General features: G+C 43.9%; 1 protein-coding gene and 1 long non-coding RNA gene across 5 annotated transcripts in view; one reads left to right on the top strand and one right to left on the bottom strand.

Annotated features, from left to right (window-relative positions):
* The window catches only part of MFSD1 (major facilitator superfamily domain containing 1), a 33,539-nt gene extending 28,495 nt beyond the window's left edge, over positions 1–5,044 (bottom strand). For 2 of the 4 annotated variants that reach the window (XM_079978006.1, XM_079978005.1), the window contains exons 1-7: positions 4,858–5,044; positions 3,683–3,735; positions 3,080–3,192; positions 2,183–2,225; positions 1,873–1,940; positions 1,496–1,604; positions 665–767 (exon numbers count right to left, since the gene is read on the bottom strand). In XM_079978006.1, the coding sequence (XP_079834132.1) occupies positions 665–767; positions 1,496–1,604; positions 1,873–1,940; positions 2,183–2,225; positions 3,080–3,192; positions 3,683–3,735; positions 4,858–5,017 (649 nt within the window). In that variant the 5' untranslated portion in view covers positions 5,018–5,044. The remainder of the gene's footprint in view (positions 1–664; positions 768–1,495; positions 1,605–1,872; positions 1,941–2,182; positions 2,226–3,079; positions 3,193–3,682; positions 3,736–4,857) is intronic. The other 2 variants (XM_079978007.1, XM_079978008.1) reach the window with 2 other exon arrangements.
* Positions 1–22,650, top strand: part of LOC307217238 — a 98,893-nt gene that overhangs the window by 18,142 nt on the left and 58,101 nt on the right. The gene's annotated exons all lie outside the window — the stretch shown is intronic.

Here is a 22,650-nt window from a genome sequence, read left to right as displayed (position 1 = left end):
ATGACTAAACTGCTTCTGGCACAACAGGACACTGTGATGGAAACCAGAGCGCACGGAAACGCCGTTTACCTTCCCGATGCAGTGGTACCTATTTATCTACTTGCACTGGTGTGCTTTTGACCTGCTAGGTAGGCAGAAGCTGGGACAGAGCAACGGAAGTTCACCCTGTCGTGGGGATTTGAACTGCCAACCTTCTGATCGGGAACCCAAGAGGCTCAGTGGTTTAGACCACAGCGCCACCCGTGTCCCTGGTGTATGGTGCCAGACAGCAGCAGATATGCAATATGCAAATAAGAGATTCTCTCTTTTTCTCAGATCTAGAGTTAAAATGATTCCATGGTAGCAACCTTTCTAATGTCAAGATCAGAAAGTCCTCCATTGCTCTCATTATCTAGCCTTAAACTAAAGCTTTTAACTTTGTAGTTTACAATAAAAAAGTGGGTTTACAGAGTTGGAACTGAATTTCAAGCCTTAGTGTTTTATCCAATTAAGCCATACACAGAGAAGGCCTTCTGAAATCATGGGACATTAAGTTGGTGATTACTAACGCAAGTCCACTAATTTTAATGGATCTAATCTGAGTCTAACAACCCACAATCTTCCAATTCATCAAAGAGGAAATCAAAATGTTCATACAAAGTTAATACTGAAAGCATTTACTAACCTATCAAGAGAGCTATGCCAAGAGTGGTGTGACCCGTAGAACCGATCAGATCTTGAGCTTTGGAGTACACCCATCCCATAATGTTCATATTGACAGTGCTCCCCTGGAAGAGAGATGATCTGCAACTGTAACATATACTTCCAACCAATTTTACAAATAGGCCAAAAAAAACCTTAAAATAAGATCTATATTTGAATACAGTGGTACCTTGGTTTAAGAACTTAATCCGTTCCAAAAGTCTGTTCTTAAACCAAAGCGTTCTTAAACCAAGACATGCTTTCCCATAGCAGCGGGGGACTCAATTTACACTCAACAGGAAGTGGAACATGTGATTCCAAGACAAAGTTCACAAACCAAAACACCTACTTCTGGGTTTGTAGCGTTCTTAATCCAAGTTGTTCATAAACTAAGCTGTTCTTAAACCAAGGTACCACTGTATCTGATTTACAGAAATTTATTTAAATATCTAAGTTAGTCGTGCCCATTAATCTCAGTGGGTGTTCTCCAAGCAGAACAATCCCTATGTCCCTAGTTAAGAACTGTTCTCCCCACTCTAATGCGCATAGAGAGAAATAAACAGGAAAATCCATCACCATGGGGGACAGTCAATGTTATGCAAGTGGCTTCCCCTTCTCCTGCAATGAAACCCACCCACCTGTTTCGAAGGGTCTCCCAACATTTTTGGGCATATTTGGGGGGGGGGGAGTGTCAGACACAGAGAGGGGATGGGCAAGTTCCACTTTACAAGCATAGGTTGACACTGATGGATGACAAATGTCAGGATAGTAATGATTAAAATTAGAACACACAAAAAAATGTTCTGAGACTTACAATTCTAGCCATGCTGAGCTGCAGTCCAAACACAAGGTTTAATTCTTTTCCTTTAAACCAACTGACAGCATAGGTGTTTTGCGCCACTGCTAAGGACTCTCCACCAATCCTAAATGAAGCAAGAAAGTTCATGAATACAGATATTTGAAGCAACGTGGATGAAACTCCGGCCTTCTAATGACAGCAGTGTATCCATGTTGATATGGAAGTTTTACCCTAAGGCAAGAACTAGAAAACCAAAAGGCAAATAATCCAGCTGTTCAAATGCAAGAGTGCAGGGTATTCTTCAACATATAGTTCCATATGGGCTGCCTGCTTTTTAAGAGGGAGAGAGGGTATATAGCAAATGTTGAGACACAGCCGAGGTGTGAACTCACCCAAATACAAATCTGCCAGCTTCCATCAACCAAAAAGCATTACATATTGCTCCCACAGCAAAAATCACCTGTAAAAAATGGAATGCATGTCACATTTCAATGAAGTGTTGGAGCCATGCCATATGCAACTATTTCAGACTGCAATCCTACACACTTTCCTAGGAGTAAGCCCAATGAACTCAGTTAGGTAAGACATGGGAATCTTACACTGAAAAAGCAGATTAAATAGTAAGCATTTATTTTTCCATAAGCATTAATTTTTCTGTATTTAGCTATTGAAAAGTACATGAATATTATCTGTTTCACTCACCTGTCCAATACAGACAAAGGTGCTGAATATTATTGTGCCCCACCTGCAAGAAAATGAAGACTTTAAAAATACTTATTTTAATATTTGCAACTAGAAAATATAACAAGGGTTAGGGTAAAAAAAATCCAATACTACAATGGTTATAGTAAAAATATCAATAGCACGTCAATGAAAACTGATTGATTAAAAAAAAATGTTCTAAAGGCCTGTCTGAGCAACAGTTTCTAAAAGACACCTGAAAGCAGAGATGACTCCTCCTGAAGTTCTACTGGCAAGGAGTTTCACATGGTTAACTTATTACACAGAACTGTCCCTATACAAAACCTGACTAATGTTGAAGTTATTGTTGACTAGGACTGAAATAAAACTCTCCTGCATCTCTGGAGACAAGCCTGCAAAACTCCAATGTAAGAAGAGCCTGTTGTATCAGGCCAACAGCCCACCCAGTCCAGCATCCTGTTTTCACAAGGGCCAACTAGATGCCATGTGGGAAGGGAGGAGCCAAGTGCAACATCACTCTCCTCACTTGCGTTTTGAAAAATTTAAACAAATATTAGCAAAACATCACATTATTTGGGCATAAGCAAAACGTGGATCAAGTTGTTACTTTCGAGTTGGATGGGTTATACCAGGGGTAGGCGACCTAAGGCCCGGGGGCTGGATGCGGCCCAATCGCCTCCTCAATCCAGCCCGCGGACAGTCTGGGAATCAGGGTGTTTTTACATGAGTAGAATGTGTCGTTTTATTTAAAATGCATTTCTGGGTTATTTGTGGGGCATAGGAAATCATTCATTTCCCCCCGCAAAATATAGTCTGGCCCACCACATGGTCTAAAGGATGGTGGACCAGCCCACGGCTGAAAAAGGTTGCTGACCCCTGCGTTACACAGTTAGTTACCTTATTCCAAAGACTCTGTCTATCAGAAAGCCTCCAAAGAAACAAAGAACCACATTGGGCCAAGAATACCAGGCATACAGTGCCATGAATTCAGCTGTGTTCACCTTCATATCCTAAAAGGAAGAGCACACAGAAGAATTACTATCTTTTGACACCACTTTGTGTTATGACACATTCATAGAGAAACATCTATCCAGTGAAATGCTTTTTCATTACAGCACCATGCAAGTCTACATTGGGGGCTGATTGCCTGTACTCTACCACACCCCTCTAAACACCTGGGTCACCCTTCACAGTCTGTCAGGAAAGACCCATCAGGGCTGGTGGGAAGTGCGATGTGGGGAACATCAACCTCTAGCACTCATGGCCAAACAAAAGCAAACCTAACACATAAATCACATCGTATTTAGCCATAATGTTTCTTGTTACCAGAGAGTGAAACAGCAATCAGTTTAATTATAGGTCCTTTTTTTAAAAACAAAATCAGCACAATTTTTCCCCCTCAGTTACTGCTAGTCATCTAACGTATGACTAAAAAGGTAACCTCTCTGGAGGGAAAAGGGGGAAATCCACCATACTGCAGATATTCTGTACATCACTCACCTTTTGGACCTGAGTTTGCAACGCTGCGGGGTTGTCATAGCAAAAATAGCTGCCTATACAGGAAAATTAAGACAACAAAATTAAACATGAACTCCCCACCCCCTTTTAAAGTAACCTGGAAAAGCTGTATTAGCAATAATGGTAAACATTTTGGATCATACCAAACCACCAAAATGGGAAGAGGCAGGAGAAAAGATGCCCTCCATTTTCTGTCCACTGAGAAGCAACAGAAGGAGCAGCTACACCTCCACCTTCCCCTTCCCTTCTCAAGATTCAGCAGCCTTACAGCAACAGGTAATGTTTCTCATGGGAAGGGTACGTGTAAGAGCCCAGATTCAACCCCTGAAATTTCTAGGCAGGGCGAGGGGGAATCCCTGTTTGAAACGCTGAAGGGAAGTTGGTCAGAAAGGTAGACCAGCTTTCCCCAGCCTAGCAACTGCCAGACCTTCTGAACTATAACTCAGATTAGCCTCACTCAGGCATGACTGTTAGCTGGACTCCAGTAGCAGGACCAAGCTGGATGGCACTGATAAGAGTTGTAATTCTAAACATCTGAATGCCAGGTTGGTGGAAGGCTGGCATAACTAGTACTGAATGAGACCAATCAAATGCCTGCCTCAGCACAAAGCAATTTCCTAGATCCTCTTTACATGCTTTAAAGCTTCCACCGCCTCCTACAAATCCTTCTGTAGGGAGGAGAATTTAAAAAGCGAAACTCCACTTCAGCTAGTCATCAACCACAGGGAGCTTGACTTCCCTGTTTGCTTAGGGTTTTCCTCCCCATGGCATATAGATGCTTCCCCATTCTGTTGCTTGCACAGCAATCGTCAAAGAACACCAGGAATGCAAGTTTTGTTTTTTTTCTTTTTGCAATCTAAAATGCAAAACCCCAGTTCTCAGGGCGGGGTCTAGCTTCACCCTGAAACACACAGTAAAGAAAATTAGCATTTTCTGGCACGTTCCCAAGATCACTCCCCAAAGGTCAATGGTTCCTGAAAAAGATATGCTTCGCGCCGCCCTTCCGGCCACACGATCAAGCAGCTGTCGCGGTTTGGTTTGGTTTTTCCCCAAGGCAGGTTTCCCAACCACCCTCCCCAAGAGTCCCCTTAACTGCAGACCAGTCCCGGGCGAGAAAGGGGGCAGGAGCAGCAGCAGCAGCCTCGCTTTATGCTCACCGAAGCCCAGGAAGCACATGAGCGCCAGGACCAGCATCCGATGAGCCAGCCGCTGCGGGTCGCACAGGGCCGACATCGGCTTCCTCGCAGGGCAGCCATCGTGCTCCGGCGACGAGTCCCCGTCCAGCAGCGCTTGCTCCTCTTCCACAGGCGCCGCCATCTCGACGGGGCGAGGAGCGAGGCGGTCACGTGAGGGCGCGGGTCACGTGACACGCGGCCGGGGAGAGCCTGGTGGGAAAGCTTTGCTAGCGCAGGACAACTGGCAGTGCAGAACGGGCAAGGCAGGGGGAGGTTTCGGATTTCCCCCACGTATAATCTAAACAAGCTGTAGCTTAGGGGCCCACTCGGGGGGGGGGGGGCAAAAAAAATTGAAACGGGAAAAAAACTGGATGTACCTTTCCAAAATATAAGTTAAAAAAGCAAATGAAATAAAACCTACATACAGCAACAGCGTTTTGTGTTGTGTAGGCTCCTATTTGTTATGTGCATAGAATCATAGAATCATAGAGTTGGAAGAGACCACAAGGGCCATCGAGTCCAACCCCCTGCCAAGCAGGAAACACCATCAGAGCACTCCTGACATATGGTTGTCAAGCCTCTGCTTAAAGACCTCCATAGAATCATAGAAAGTTCTTCCTAATGTTTAGGTGGAATCTTCTTGTAGTTTGGAACCATTGCTCCGTGTCCGCTTCTCTGGAGCAGCAGAAAACAACCTTTCTCCCTCCTCTATGTGATATCCTTTTATATATTTGAACATGGCTATCATATCACCCCTTAACCTCCTCTTCTCCAGGCTAAACATGCCCAGCTCCCTTAGCCGTTCCTCATAAGGCATCGTTTCCAGGCCTTTGACCATTTTGGTTGCCCTCCTCTGGACACGTTCCAGTTTGTCAGTGTCCTTCTTGAACTGTGGTGCCCAGAACTGGACACAGTACTCCAGGTGAGGTCTGACCAGAGCAGAATACAGTGGCACTGTTACTTCCCTTGATCTAGATGCTATACTCCTATTGATGCAGCCCAGAATTGCATTGGCTTTTTTAGCTGCCGCGTCACACTGTTGGCTCATGTCAAGTTTGTGGTCAACCAAGACTCCTAGATCCTTTTCACATGTACTGCTCTAAAGCCAGGTGTCACCCATCTTGTATTTGTGCCTCTCATTTTTTTTGCCCAAGTGCAATACTTTACATTTCTCCCTGTTAAAATTCATCTTGTTTGTTTTGGCCCAGTTCTCTAATCTGTCAAGGTCGTTTTGAAGTGTGATCCTGTCCTCTGGGGTGTTAGCCACCCCTCCCAGTTTGGTGTCATCTGCAAATTTGATCAGGATGCCCTTGAGTCCATCATCCAAGTCGTTGATAAAGATGTTGAATAAGACCGGGCCCAAGACAGAACCCTGTGGCACCCCACTAGTCACTCTTCTCCAGGATGAAGAGGAACCATTGATGAGCACCCTTTGGGTTCGATCAGTTAGCCAGTTACAAATCCACTGCAAATGGCTTTAGATACCATATAACATATATTCAACACAAAAAACAGCAACAATTTGTTGTTGACAAAGGACAGCTGGACATATAAAGGGCCCCATTACCTTCAGCAGCTTAGGGCCTCATTGAACCTAAATTCGGCCCTGGTAGTACCCCACCCAGGAAATAATAAATTGGGAGCAGGTTGCACAGGGGTGGAAGGGTAGCCGCACAATGTCAATTATTATATTATGATTTAGTATTTATTAAATTTGTTTTCCCGTCCTTCGGAAGTCTCTGGGCGGTTCACAGCAGGTAAATGCAAAATAAAAGCACAAATGCAAACGAGTCTCGTCGTGTGGCACCTCGGACACTAAATAGCGTGCCTTCTACTTGCCCACGCTTCTCTACATACCTAAACTTTTTACCTTACCGAAATCCATCAAGAATTTATAAACAGCAGTTTTAGGTTTTAGTTTTCTGTAAGGATCCAACAGTGGCAGTAGATGGCCCATGAATAGACACCAACAGATGTTGTAATTGAAGATACTGCCATTCTACACTCATGGGTTATTTGTACTTAAGCTGTAAAACAGGAAATGAATTTTTTTATTAAAAAAAATTCCATCTGAACATTATCAGTTCCACCTATTTCTTCCACAAAAGACTTCCTCACGATCTTCAGATCTGCATTACCACACATATATTTAGCACAAGTATATGGATCAAAGCTGACCAGGCAACGTACACCCTGTGTTGTTGCTAAAACTTTTTTTTATTATATTTAGACCCCAACACTATCTAACCAAAGAGAGCAGTTAAATAAACCATCTCTGGGGTTACTCAAGCTAGAGTATAGAAGGAGAAAATTGTCAATCATTTTTAACAAATGTGCCTTATGATATAGGCTACTACAGTGGTACCTCGGGTTACATATGCTTCAGGTTACAGACTCCGGTAACCCAGAAATAGTACCTCGGGTTAAGAACTTTGCTTCAGGATGAGAACAGAAATCGAGCGGCGGCGGCAGGAGGCCCCATTAGCTAAAGTGGTACCTCAGGTTACGAACTTTGCTTCAAGATGAGAACAGAAATTATGCAGCAGTGGCGCGGTGTCAACGGGAGGCCTCATTGGGTAAAGTGGTACCTCAGGTTAAGAACAGTTTAAGGTTAAGAACGGACCTCCAGAACGAATTAAGTTCTTAACCCGAGGTACCACTGTATCTGGAAAATTAAAACCACCTTGCGATTCTGGCTGTTGCATGTTCTTCGTAGGCCTTTTCAGATTAGAAATTGGGCCTAAGCTGGTTTGAAGAAAATCCGCTATTTCAGATCCACCACTGGAGCAAAGGACGCCCCATTTAAACCCTCTCCCCATCCACTTCCAGCCGAAATTAAGGGTAAATCACATTCAGAAGTCTTGTGCTCCCTTAATTTGCTCTGAGTCTGTCAGGGAGAATTCCTTAAAACTGATAAAAATATGGTATCTCTCCCCACTGAAGGTGACACAAATCTCAAAAACTGGCAACACTTTCTGTTGGATAGGATGTTCACAGAGAGGCACATATCTTCTGCCTAGCTGCCTAGCGCACTATTTGATTGGATGAGTAAATAACCAAACCAAACATGCAGCTATTTTCACACCGACTTTTCTTTAACATCTAGGAAGAAGATAACAATACTTTGGCATTTAAGAAACTAATTAGTGCCCACATGAAACTCACCTGGCACTGGAACAATGTTGAACATTTAATATTGTACAGATGGCATTCCAGAACGTGGAATATTGCAATGGCACAGAAATTGACATATCAGCTGAAACATACAAAGGGTCTCACCGGAGACCTGCACTTCTATGTGCGGCATTGTTTCTCAGCAGGTGTTAAATAAGCTCAGAAAATTCCACCAGTCTCAACATTGCTTTGGAACAGAGCCTAGAACCTTCAAAACATCACCAGAACCCTGCATGTTACACCATGACCCAGAAACACTTATTTTTAATTTATTCAAATGGGGGGGAAAACATACCTGAAAAGTAAAGGCAAGGTTTAAAAGCAATTTCTATTGTCTTCCTGCCTTATTTAAGTTCATAATTTCTGTTTGGTTGTTTTTTGTTTTTGTATTACAGTGGTACCTCGGGTTACATACGCTTCAGGTTACATACACTTCAGGTTACAGACTCCATTAACCCAGAAATATTACTTCAGGTTAAGAACTTTGCTTCAGAATGAGAACAGAAATCGTGCAGCAGTGGCGCAGCGACAGTGGGAGGCCCCATTAGCTAAAGTGGTTTTCAGGTTAAGAACAGTTTCAGGTTAAGAACGGACCTCCGGAACGAATTAAGTACATAGCCAGAGGTACCACTGTACTAGTATTGTTATAATGATCATCACACAAAATAAGACCTGTGTAAAAAAGGCAGGAATTCCTGCCCTTGCTCAGGGCCATCTTATTCATAGACACTAGGGGTGCGGGCCACCTGGGTGCCTGGCTCTCAGGGGCGCCAGGCCAAGAATCCGGGGCCCAAGAGTTGAGTCCGGGAAAGAGCCCGCCGTCGGTCGGAGCGCCACAGCGGGCTCTTCTGCTGCGGGCGGCTCTGCGCCACGAGTTCAGGGGTGACCAAGCCAGCGAGACGCTGAGGCGGCCAGCCGGCTCCGCCCTCCTGCACACCTGGGACTGGGCAACCTGGCAGGGTGCTGGGCGGATCTTTGCACCCCAGCGCTGCATATGCTTAAGACAGCCCTGCCCTTGCTGCTATATTTTTTAATGGAAACACATCTAATTTAGCAACAAAATACCAAAAAATTAATCACCCAAAACTGTTGGAGGCAGCATGCTTCTGAATACCAGCTACTGGAACTACCGGAGAGGAAAGTGCTGTGACACTCAACCCATGATTACCATGCCTAGTATGTGTGCATGGGATTGTATCTAAAGTTAAGAAATCAGAGTTGTAGAGCCGAGTCCTGTGGATATTTTTACCCGATAGTCATTTCCACTGAATACATTGGGACTCACTCCTAAGTAAGTAGAAGCACTACTGGGAGGTCAGTTTTGTCTGCTCAGGAGATGGAGGGATTACTGTAATTGCAGCATCTTCGGTGCCTTCTCCCAAACACATTTTCTGGAATGCAAATTCAATTTCTTTCAGTGTAACTTTTTTGCAAGAGGCATAAGATCATATGCCACTGGAAAAGAGGAAATCGGTACTGCGTAGGCCTGGCTTGAGCACTGTATATCTTTTATTTTTGAGACGCTGATACTTGTCTTTTAACAGATGGTGTCACTCTAGAGCTGTATACCTTTGGGCTTGCTGAAGAAAAACCCAGGCAAAGTGTTCCGTATTTCCTTTGCATGATTAACACGAGTAAAGCTTTATATTATTACAGTGTGAAATCTATATTCTGAGAACTAAAAGCTGGTAGCCTCATAATCAAAGCACTCTGCTAGCAGAACCTTACTGAATAAATAGGGTTCTGTTACTGTACTGCGTTGGAAATTACAGCCCCTGCTACAGCAGCTGTGGGCATTCTGTTTTGCTTGTTTATTCTATTGTGCTTTTATCCCACTCTACTTTGGATGGCTTAATCGTTTTTCTATCCAGGCAAATACCAGCCAGCCCCTGGTGAAGTTTAACATCATGCACCCTCATGTTTGTAATTTGGGTAGGAGGACTGTATATATTCTAGGACAGGGACTGGGAGCCAAGTCATGCTCCAGATGTTGTTCCCACCATCTCTGACAATTGGCCATGCTAGCTGGAACTAAAGGAAGTTTGATTCCATCATCTGGAGGGCTGCAGGTTCCTCATCCCTGTTCTAGAATCTGGATGCTGTCTCAGTCCTTGCAGTGAGGGGAAATGTTTAAAGATCAATCCAATTGTTGCTAACATTTAAAAATTATATTCTCATCTCGGCCGCTTACCCTCAGATAGATATTAAGGCATTTAAGGCAACCCTGCTTAGGGTTTTTAATGTTTGATGTTTTATCGTGTTTTTAATATTATTTTGGGAGCTGTCCAGAGTGGCTGGGGAAACCCAGTCAGATGGGCAGGGTATAAATAATAAATTATTGTTATTATTATATTAATGGATCTTGGCATGCGCATTCTGTAAGCAATTGAAACATTTTTGTTCTGAGAGGTTTTTACTGCTGGGTGAAAGGGTCTCAATCATGGGTGTCTATTTTGTATTGATTTTGTATTGATTTTATTCTGTGAACAGCCCTGAGATCTTATGATGAGTATATAAATCAAACAAATAAGCAAACATATAAATAAATAATTTCACTTTGCATCATTTAAAAATATATCTGCTGGGGGTTTTTTGTGTTTTTAACTGTTTCTTGCTCTTTTATGGCCCATTTCCTTGATACACTTGCGTAGAAGGTGATTAATAAAATAAGAAAACAAGGAAGAGGAAAGAAGTAGATCCTTCCTAAGACTCAGAAACTGTTCTTTACCCGTACTTGAAAGTATCAATTAATCTTTGCCAAATGTGATATAAAATCTACATAGAAAATACTAGAAAAACCAAAAATATCCCTGACACTTTTTATGGGTGAAAGTAAATATGGATAGTTCTAGTTACAGGAAGGTAGCCGTGTTGGTCTGCCGAAGAAGTGTGCATGCACACAAAAGCTCATACCAATAACAAATTTAGTTGGTCTCTTAAGGGACACGGGTGGCGCTGTGGGTTAAACTACAGAGCCTAGGACTTGCCGATCAGAAGGTTGGTGGTTTGAATCCCCGTGACTGGATGAGCTCCCGTTGCTCGGTCCCTGCTCCTGCCAACCTAGCAGTTCGAAAGCACGTCAAAGTGCAAGTAGATAAATAGGTACTGCTCCGGCGGGAAGGTAAACGGCATTTCCATGCGCTGCTCTGGTTCGCCAGAAGCGGCTTAGTCATGCTGGCCACATGACCCAGAAGCTGTCTACGGACAAATGCCGGCTCCCTCGGCCAATAAAGCGAGATGAGCGCCACAACCCCAGAGTCGGTCACAAGTGAACCTAATGGTCAGGGGTCCCTTTAGCTTTTCATACTGCCCTCTCACAAGGTACTACTGGAAGTAAATATGGAGCCATATAACACCATTCCTTTGGGAGCTGCACTGGCTGTCTATAGGCTACGAAGCCCAGTTTAAAGTTTTGACTGAATGGTATAGGACTAAAGAAAGAAAGACTTATCTCCTTCCTTACAGCAAGCCCTACAGACACTCCCAAGGTCAACTTCAATGGTTGCTTACTTTTGTTAAACATTTGTTAGGTTCCATTTTTGGCAGCTATCATCCTGCCAATGCAGCCTATGGATTGAGAAAAGCAATGAACACCACCAGATTAATGTAGACATTTTATTCACATGTTTGGTGTCACAACTCTTGCGCTCACCATACAACAGGTTTGGTGAGGCCACCTGATCGTTTCCCCAATTCCTTTCCATTCTGGGACTTAATCCTCTCCACTCATGATGCAATGTGTAGATAATCAGCGGTGGGTCTGATGAGAGTGAGTCCCAAAACTCTGGATGGCCACAAGTTCCCTATCCCTGGCCTAAAGTCTTATGGTTATGGGATTCTATTTTAAAGAGCAGTTCCAGGGCCCACGTCTCTAATATCCTATCACAGAATCATAGAGTTGGAAGAGATCTGGAGGGTCACTTAGCCCAACACCCTTGCAATTTAGGAATCTCAACTAAAGCATCCATGACAGATGGGCAGCCAACCTCTGCTTACAAACTTCCAGTGAAGGAGAGTCCACAAATAGATGCTACCTACATTACAAACTTAAACTCTGCTAACTGTCATGGTTTTCCCTCAAAGAATGTTGGGATATTGCAGTTTCACAAGGGCACTTCACACCATAGCTGTCAACTTTTCCCTTTGCTTGCGAGGAATCCTATTCGGAATAAGGGAATTTTCCTTTAAAAAAGGGAAACGTTGACTTCACACACCCCAAACCCAAACTACTCCAGGGTTTCCCAAAAATAAGGAAATGACTATTTAATGGCCCTTAATAAAAGCAGTTTTCCTCAACATTGAGCAACACGAAAAAACATCTCCTGTAACTATGCCCACTTCAAAGTCACCTGTGTTTTTCTTTTCAGATAATTAAAGGCAGTTTTCAGATACAGTTAATTTGCTCTGGAAATGCACTATTATATCCTTAGGTTAAATACTAAATCAAGTATAATAGCTTGCACTATAGCTTTTCAATTCAGTTCAATAAAGAACATCTCTCAGGAGAAATAGTATGCTCTCCCCCATCAGTTTAAATTCAAAATAGTTACCACTTTATCCTTGCCTGATTTTCCATCACGGCCGCCTTTACCTTGGAGATGACCTTGTTGTGTCTGAAGCTTAATGTCTTTAATATACGGTATGAGTTAAATCTAAGATGATTCTCAAATGCATTGCAGGTAAGTGTTTATGTCACAAATAAATACAGTAGACTACTCTTAAGCCCACACTTTAGAATGTTTATTACTGAAGCAATTGCTGTCTTTACATAAATCAAAGCACTCAAAGTGCCATATGATACCAAATGTTTGGTTTAACAGCATAAAAACTGAGCAAAAGCTGTATACAGCACTTTATAGGAGCTATAAAATTCGTGGGCCTGCAGTCTCACATTTTTGCATCACCCCTAATCAATCAGAGTTTTCCCGGCATTCCGGATAATAAATGCTCAGTTGAAACAACTATTAGCTTTCAGAGTTACTCTTTTTAAAAAATTATTATGGTCTCGAGCAAATATGTTGCAAAATTTAACAAAACGGCAATAAAGCAGTAGTCCTTTTTTGAGGGTAGCCAATACAATTTTGCAGTGAAAACCTATGCATTTTTATTTGTAAGTTTCACTGCATTCAGTGGACCTAGGAAATAGCACATAGGAGGGTGCGGCTCAAAGGCGCACAGCTATGCACATTTACATGACACCAAGTCCAACTGCACTCATCAACTTTTTCTTCCTTGCCACATGGGCCTTTCTGTCACCGAACTAACTAAACTTTACACTGCAGCCACATACGCAAAGTCCAAGTACAAAGTAGTGAAGAAAACTTGCACGGGAGAAAGACAGACAGTGCTTAACAGTAACCCTTCCAGTACCCTGAAATCCTGTGTTCCTCTATCTTTTATTCCAAGCTGTCTTCCTCCAGGCCTAACATTACATGGCAAACACAAGTCTGAAACCCAATACAGGTAAAATCAGCCGCAGCATAAATTTCTGGCAAAAAGTGACTGATGGGGAACGCATTTCCTTTGTCCTGTCCTTTCTCCCCTTTGTCAGGCTTAGAGTGTAATGTGTAGTTGACATATAGGGACTATAATCTGATCCCTTCAGGAGGATCCAGTTTGTAATGCAGACAACACAGTCCCTTTCTGAGCCTTTCAGCTTTATTGTCCTGAACACACAACTGTTGCATTAACGCATAGCCCAGCTTGGGGACATAACATCTTCCAATGTTCTTTTTATTCCAGTTTTTCCTTGATCACAGATGAGAGGGTGAGTTGTCAGAATGCCTTCATATCTCCCCTGAATCATGAGGGGGCATTTTCATTACATTGGTCTTTGGGAACCAGCTGTTGTCAAGAGGAAAGCAAATCAGCACTCTGTCCAATTAAGGTTTTAGACTCTCGTTCCAAGTCTGCCGTGGCCAGGAGCCACTTTAAATCTCATATTAATCCGGATTTATTGACCTACCTAAGAAAACCCCATAAGTCAAAACTGCCCGCTCATTGTTCAAATGAGTGAGACCAGTCTCACTAAGGCTGCAGTCCAGCACACTAGGGCATAAGGGCCATCAAACTCAATTGAACTTACTCCTAAATAAACATGCATGGGCTTGCATTTTAACAGCACAACCCTGAACATATTCTCAGGCCTTCTTGGTGGTTGCTCCCAGAATTTGGAACTCCCCCCCTAGAGAGGTTAAACTGGCTCCCTCCTTGTCTTTGCACCAAAAGGTGAAGACCTTTCTATTCCAACAGGCCTTCCAAGAGGGAACTGACTGCTTTTGAGGAAAGGGCTGGTGCTGTGATTTTTTTTTATTGTTATTATCTGTGTTTGATGGATTTTTAATACTATTTTAATTGTATTAGTGCTTAATTACAATTTAATGATTGTCTTTCAGCTAGTTCTGTTTTATCTGTGTAAGCTGCCTTGAGCGCCGGACTTAGAAAAAGGAGGGATGTAAACAAACCTTAGTCCCATTGTGCTCAGCTTCCTAATAAGAGACCTAGCATTTCAGCCAAAGAGTCCTTAGGCCAGCTGGCGTTTTTTCATCCTCAGCTTCCCAGCAGAAATTCTGAGGGTAGCAGCCATGTCTTGCTATCCAAGGTTGCTGTTGTGGCTTTTGGTTTTCAAACATTTTTTTTTACTAAAAGCAAGAGTAAGTACACAGCAGTTACATACAGAGATGATGTCAGTGACATTCTTGCGACACTTTTTTTTTACATAGTTATACTGTACAACTTATCCATGAACAATTTTCAAGTTAAAAAATGATCAAATAAGCTATCCAAGATTGTTGTAAGGATCACTGAGGGAAAGCACTAACTAGGCTTTGGGAAGGGGGAGGGAGCACTCTAGGATCCTGTCAGATCCCTCATTTCTCCTTCCAAAAACCCAGCACCTCGCTCACCCAACTTTGGTAAGGCAGCAGTAGGGCTTGGGTGGCATCAAATGTTACCAAAGGCCACCAAAAAATACCCTTGAGAGTCACATACGGTGGTACCTTGGGTTACAGATGCTTCAGGTTACAGACTCTGCTAACCAAGAAATAGTGCTTCAGGTTAAGAACTTTGCTTCAGGATGAGAACAGAAATCGTGCTCTGGCGGCGCAGCAGCAGCAGGAGGCCCCACCACCTCAAGTGGCGCTTGAGGTTAAGAACAGTTTCAGGTTAAGTACGGACCTCGGGAACGAATTAAGTACTTAACCCGAGGTACCACTGTACGGCCCTTTTGTCACACCTTGGACCATCCTGAGTTAGGCCAATAAAAGATACTGTCCTAGCTATTAGACACCTTCTTGTTGTTGTTGTTTAGTCGTTTAGTCGTGTCCAACTCTTTGTGACCCCATGGACCAGAGCATACCAGGCACTCCTGTCTTCCACTGCCTCCCACACCTTCTTACATATTATTTAACTTTTTAATGGATAGATATGTAAGAAACACCAGCTCTCTGGTCCATCTGCACAGATATACGCAGCACAACTGCACAAACCATCTGGAAAACAAGCCTGTCTGGTACATAACAGCATTTTGTGCCAGTTGAGATATATAAAGGTTGCAGGGGAAATAAAAGGAGGGCACAGAAACAGAACAGGTCAGCTAAAATAACACAATGTAACCAGCATGGCCAAAAACCTAATGGTTTTCCAAATCTGCTCGTTTCTGACCCTGTTGCTATTAGATAGGAACATTTGTCTATCTTCAAAGTGATGCTATTTTAAATGCACAAACGCAAACTTCCGCAGGGCCTCATTGGTTAAATGAGGTTAGGTCAAAATCCGTTTCAGAGATGCTGCCTTGTGCAGAACACAAACCTTATGAGTCTACAGAAATGCAGGAAATTCACGCCCTTCCTACCACTTCTATTGTTTTGCTTATTTTGGGCTTCAGCCAAAATGAAAGCAGCTGACTGACGCCCCTTCTAATCCAATAAAAACTTTTTTTTCCTTCATGAAAAATACATAAAAGGAACTGTGTGTACCTTCCAATTGATGATATGCCACACATCTTTATACACAGGGCTTTTTTCAGCCGGAACTCTCTGGAACTCAGTTCTGGCACCTCTCTAAGCCCTTTTCTGTAAATCATTTCCTGGTTTTTATGTGAAGTCTGAGCTGCATTAGAATCACTGTTGTTCGAAAATGGAGTTAACTCTTATGGTTGGATGTCAAGCCTATTGAGCAGAGCAGCTCATTCCCGGTGGTCTTTGTCCATGAAAATGAGTTGCAGAGATCGAAAGTCCCCACCTCATCCCCAGGGCTTTTCTCAAGCAATCAGAGACTGCTCCTGCAGGCAGCCAACTTCACCTCTGCCCACTTCATGCCTCTTCTGGTTCTGAGAGCCAAGTGAGGAGCAGGGAGACCACTGTGACTCTTCACCACCCTGACTCACCTCTTCCTCCTGGCCTCCCTCATCCCATTTGCCTACTTCACCTTCTCCCTCTGATTCTGGATTTCTCTGTGCCCCAGACTCTCCCAGCTCCATACCCTCTAACATTTCTCCGATGGAAATAGGGATGTCCCATTCCATAATGATACGTTTACTGTTCATACCCCATAGTAAACTGGGTTGCCCCAGCCACTCTGGGCAGCTTCCAACATACTGTCATACCTCATGTTACGTTTGCTTCTGGTTGAGCGTTTACAGGTTGTGTCCCACGGCAACCCGGAAGTAACAGAACGGGTTACTTCCAGGTTTCGCCACTCGCACATGCGCAGACAAGCAAAATGACGTCACGCGCATGTGCAGAAGCGGCGAATCGTGACCTGTGCATGCACAGATGCGTAGACGCGGGTTGTGTTCTTTTCAGGTTGCGAACTGGCCTCCGGAACGGATTCTGTTCGCAACCAGAGGTACCACTGTATATACAAACATAAGAAAACATTAAACATTTAAAAAAACCCTTTCCCTATACAGGATTGCCTTCAGACTGCTCAGGGATTGGCTAACTCCATACCCTCCAACATTTCTCTGATGAAAATAGGGACATCCTAAGAAAGGTCCGTATAGTAAAAGCTATGGTTTTCCCAGAAGTGATGTATGGAAGTGAAAGCTGGACCATAAAGAAGACTGATCGCCGAAGAATTGATGCTTTTGAATTATGGTGCTGGAGGAGACTCTTGAGAGTCCCATGGACTGCAAGAAGATCAAACCTATCCATTCTTAGGGAAATCAGCGCTGAGTGCTCACTGGAAGGACAGATCCTGAAGCTGAGGCTCCAGTACTTTGGCCACCTCATGAGAAGAGAAGACTCCCTGGAAAAGACCCTGATGTTGGGAAAGATGGAGGGCACAAGGAGAAGGGGACGACAGAGGACAAGATGGTTGGATAGTGTTCTCGAAGCTACCAGCATGAGTTTGACCAAACTGCGGGAGGCAGCGGAAGACAGAAGTGCCTGGTGTGCTCTGGTCCATGGGGTCATGAAGAGTCGGACACGACTAAATGACTAAACAACAACAACAAAGGAAAAGTGGGACATTCCGGGTCAAATCAGAAACCAGGACAGCTTCTCTAAATCTGCAGCTCACTAAGCCCTGTTACCTCTTCAGCTTCAGTCAATCAATCAATCAATCAATAATGTGAATTTGTTAATCTGCATCTCAGGGAAGTTAAATGCTTAAAATTGCTACACATTGGGGAAAGAAGAGACAAGTATTTTACTTACATATTTATTTTTATTTCACAACATTTATATACTGCTTCATTGTATGAAAGCTTCAAGGTGGTGTTTGAAAAGAATAAAAGCAATGACATTTTCAGTAAAATGTTAAAAACAAGTACTTAAAACATTTTTTAAAAACTAAAATCAGCAAGAAGAAAAGACCGGATTAAAACACATGTCAACATTCCACAGGTCAAGACAGGCTTGCCTGTATTTAGCAGGTGCCAAAAAGAGTACAGTGGAGGCACTTGCCTGATGTCAGTAGGAGTTTTGAAATGTAATTGCTGCCACACTAAAATATCAATTTGTTACAAGTGCAGAACGAGCATTATGTGGCAGCCGTAACAGCACCAGTTCCTGAGATCAAAGTGTTTGAGTGGCATTTGATATGGCATAAGGTGATCTTGCAAGCAGCTACCCAATGCAATGAAAACCAACAGTTGTTACAAAGGAGGGATAAAAAAAAAAAAGCTGGCAGAACGAATTACTTAATAAAGTTAAGCAAGCAACGCTACTTTGATTGAGCAATCATAAAAAGCAGCAGGGACTCATGGCATATAATTCTCAACCAATCCACAAACCAAGTGCTTCCTTTGCTGTGTTATAGAGCAGCATATTTATTTCCTGCAGAGGCCGAAAATGAAAAATATGCTAACACAGCAACAAAAAATCACAGAATATTTTATTTCCCTTAAGGGCATCTAGCTCGGCAGCTGATTTAAAATTTTCATTCCGTAGAGATTGCATTGCTTTGCAGTTTTTATATCTCCGAGTTCATCACCCGCGGTTTAGAAGCTCCAAATAACTTCATAAATATGAGTCATTACATTAGGAGAAACGTGTATATATGGCCCAGCTTTTTTATAGTAAAGGACAATGAATAAAGTGAATTAAAGCAGGCCAAACAAATTAATAAGCAAACTGCTCTTTTTGAAAATAAATAAATAAGCATGGAGTTATATTAACTCATGGAAGGCAAGTTACATGAAACTGGAAGGTCATGTTGCTCTAAAAATATTTCTCATTGTATCTCCATATAGACCATTATTACAAAAGTGGCAATAGGTTTTGCTTCTTTTTCTTGAAAACTCAAACTGAATCATAGCCTGATCCTCAAAAAAAGGGGGGGTTGCACAGCTACAAGGACGATGAAGGTCTTCCACATTTCTCAATCTCACCACCATCTTGGACCATCACAGTCTTTGGAAATGCATACTTTTTCCTGATGGACATTGCATTAAGGAGCACCTGACTATACCTATTGAGAGAGCAGGTAAAGGCAGGGATCCAATTGTGGACTTGTTCACACTGGAACAAAATGTAGATTTGCAAAGACCTGTCTCTCCATTAATGTAGGGGGCATCCACATAATGTCGTCCCAATCCCAGTGTTTGTTCACATCCCAGTGGACATGTCCTGAACCATGTAAAGTCCTACATTTGATGGGGAGTCAGGAAGGTGCAAATCCACACCTTGGTTCATTGCGTAGAAGCTCTGTACCAGATTCTCCAGCCAGTTTCTCAAGCACAGGGCATGGAAGCAGCAGTAGGTAGTTACTACAGCTCTTTGCTATGGTGCCCTGTGTTGTCCTGTTATACAGTGTGACTCTCATTAGGCTTTGGTCCAGCCCACTCATCAGTGGGGGCAAATGAATTTTGCCTGGCCTGCTCATTGATGAGAGAGAACAGATACCAATGGGAAACTGATTGCAGCAAATTAAATAAACCCATTTTATGCAAGTGTTGGGGTTCTACCTGCCATCAAGGGGCCAGAACCTGGATTTGCCTGGGCCACTATAAATAATAATCCATTTTTATTGGGGCAGGAGTTTCTAGTTTTCTTCCTATGCTGATACAGCTTTAAGAGAATTCAGAATTTATGTATCATGTTGATACATTCATCTGGGATTTTCATACCCCCCCCCCAACATTTCTCTGATGAAAATAGGGACGTCCTATTCAATCATCATCATCATCATACCCTGCTTATCTGACTAGGTTGCCCCAGCCACTCTGGCCAGCTTCCAACATATATAAAACCATAATAAAACATAATAAAAATAACTTTGCTATACAGGGCTGCCTTCAGATGTCTTCTAAAGGTTGTAGAGTTACTTACCTCCTTGGCTCAGAGGTCGCATAACTCCATACACTCCAGGATTTCTCCAATGAAAATAGGGGCATCCCTGTGATCTAAACCACTGAGCCAAGGGCTTGCCAATCAGAAGGTCGGTGGTTCGAATCCCCGCAATGGGGTGAGCTCCCATTGCTCGGTCCCTGCTCCTGCCAACCCAGCAGTTCGAAAGATGTCAAAGTGCAAGTAGATAAATAGGTACGGCTCTGGTGGGAAGGTAAACGGCGTTTCCATGCGCTGCCCTGGTTCGCCAGAAGCGGCTTAGTCTTGCTGGCCACATGACCCAGAAGCTGTAAAGTGAGATGAGCGCCGCAACCCCAGAGTTGTCCACAACTGGACCTAACAGTCAGGGGTCCCTTTACCTTTACCTAAGGGAAAGCGGGACATTCCAGGATCAAAGCATGGGACGCAGGTGGCGCTGTGGGTTAAAGCCTCAGCGCCTAGGGCTTGCCGATCGAAAGGTCGGCGGTTCGAATCCCTGCGGCGGGGTGCGCTCCCGCTGCTCGATCCCAGCGCCTGCCAACCTAGCAGTTCGAAAGCACCTCCGGGTGCAAGTAGATAAATAGGGACCGCTTACCAGAGGGAAGGTAAACGGCGTTTCCGTGTGCGGCTCTGGCTCGCCAGAGCAGCGATGTCACGCTGGCCACGTGACCCGGAAGTGTCTCCGGACAGCGCTGGCCCCTGGCCTCTTGAGTGAGATGGGCGCACAACCCCAGAGTCTGTCAAGACTGGCCCGTACGGGCAGGGGTACCTTTACCTTTACCTTTACCTTTAAGGGAAAGTGGGACATTCCAGGATCAAAGCAGAAACCTGGACAGCTTCTGTAAATCTGGTACTGTCCTTAGAAAATAGGGACGCTTGAAGGAGCTGGATTTTGGAGGGCAATGCCATTTGTTTCATTTTGCAGGGAATTCAGGCGTCTGGGATAGTATATATGAGCTACTTTTCTCCCTCTCGTTTTTTGATCTTCGTGGGATCTTAGCACATCTGGCATCTCTTACTACAAAGCACCACACTGATCACATTCTGAATAGCAGTGCCTGCCTGTATAACTTCTGTGCCTCTGTAGCATCTGAAGTGTTCAACGTGGATTTCATATGTTACCTTGGTTATACTCCGGCAGAACCAAAATGGCAGCCAGAGTTATGCATCCTGTAGATAGACTAAATAAGGCATTGGGGAACCTGTGGCCCTCTATAGAATACAACTCCCATCACCGCTCACCATTGCCCATGCTGTCCAGAACTCATGGAAGTTGGAGTGATCCACAAGTTCCCCTTTCCTAAAGTCGGTTGATAGGTTGGGAAGGGTGAACAGATCTCCAATAGCCCTCTTCTGCCTCTGGGAAATCTTTCCCAGATGAACTGCTCCCCACGCAAAGGAAAGGCTCTGTTGAAAATCCCATCACTGCGAGAAGTAAGCTCATAAGCAGGGCAGGCTTTGGCCTTTCCTATGACTGCCTCAAGACTTTGGAATGTCTAGCCTGGGGGAATTTGCAAAGGCTCATCTTTATTAGCCTTTTGGAAACAGTGCAAAGCATATCTGTTTCTTCCACCACTTAGCGGCTTAAGTGTTTTTGATTGCTGGGCTTGACGACATTTGAGCTTAGCTCTCATTTCAGTGCTAACTGCAATATTTTAAATTTGCGCTTCGGACGTTCATTTCGATTTGATTTTTGTATTGCAGATTTATTTGTGTTAACGTCCTCAGAGCATTTGCAAGGGCAGAATGAGAATTCTAAAGGACATGAAAACTTGTTTGAGAGCCAGTGTGGTGCAGGGGTTAGAGTGTTGGACTAGGACTTGTGAGACCAAGGTTCAAATTGCCACTTGGCCATGAAGCTCACCTTCCTCTCTCAGACTAACCTATCTCATGGAGTTGTTGTGGTGATTAATTGAGTAGGGGGAGAACCATGTATGATACCTTGAGCTCCTTGGAGAAAAAGGAGGGATAAGAAAGAAAGAAAGAAAGAAAGAAAGAAAGAAAGAAAGAAAGAAACCCACAGTGGCTTCCTTCCCTTCCACACTCAACAAGACAGGTCTCTGAGAGCAGAGCCATTTAGCATTTCCTCCCCTCTCGGTAGCTCCCTCTTGGTAACTCAGTTGGTAGAGCATGAGACTCCTAATCTTAGGGTCGTGGGTTCAAGCCCCATGTTCAGAGCCGTCTTTCCTATTAGGCTTACTGGTGCATTGCGCCAGGGCGAGTGGAGGAGCTGTGCGGCTTTACCAGTGGCCTCCCCTTTCCCTGCACGCATGCCAGCTGTGCCCCGTCAACTATATGGCTGGTGGGTGTGCTGCTTCTTCCCAAGCCTCCGCGGGAGGAGAGCGATCCCTGCAGAGGCTTGGGAAAAGGTTGACAACTCCGGGAAATGGTGGAGGGTGCCGGAGGGATCTTTGCACCACGGCGCTGGATATGCTTCAGACTGCCCTGCCCATGTTGAGCAAAAGATTCCTGCATTGTTGGACTATATGACCCTCGTGGTCCCTTCCAACTCTACAGTTCTATGATTCAGCAGCAGCAGCAGCAGCAGCAGCAGAGAGGGACTGAAATGAAGCAAAGAGCCCAGAAGGGCTTCTTGCTTGCAGCAGTGGCAGAGGAAAACATAGGCTACAACAGGGATTGCCAAAATGGTGCCTTCCAGATGTTGTTGACCTCAGACTCCCATCAACCCCAGCCAGCATGATCAATTGGGACAATCATTTCAGAATCATATACAGTGGTGCCTCTGGTTACGTACTTAATTATTTCCAGAGGTCTGTTCTCAACCTGAAACTGTTCTTAACCTGAAGCACCACTTTAGCTAATGGGGCCT

Source organism: Podarcis cretensis, assembly GCF_951804945.1.
Source record: "Podarcis cretensis genome assembly, chromosome: 5".
Taxonomy (NCBI): domain Eukaryota; kingdom Metazoa; phylum Chordata; class Lepidosauria; order Squamata; family Lacertidae; genus Podarcis; species Podarcis cretensis.
The sequence above is the reverse complement of the archived record's forward strand: the minus strand, read 5'-3'. Positions and strand labels throughout refer to the sequence as shown.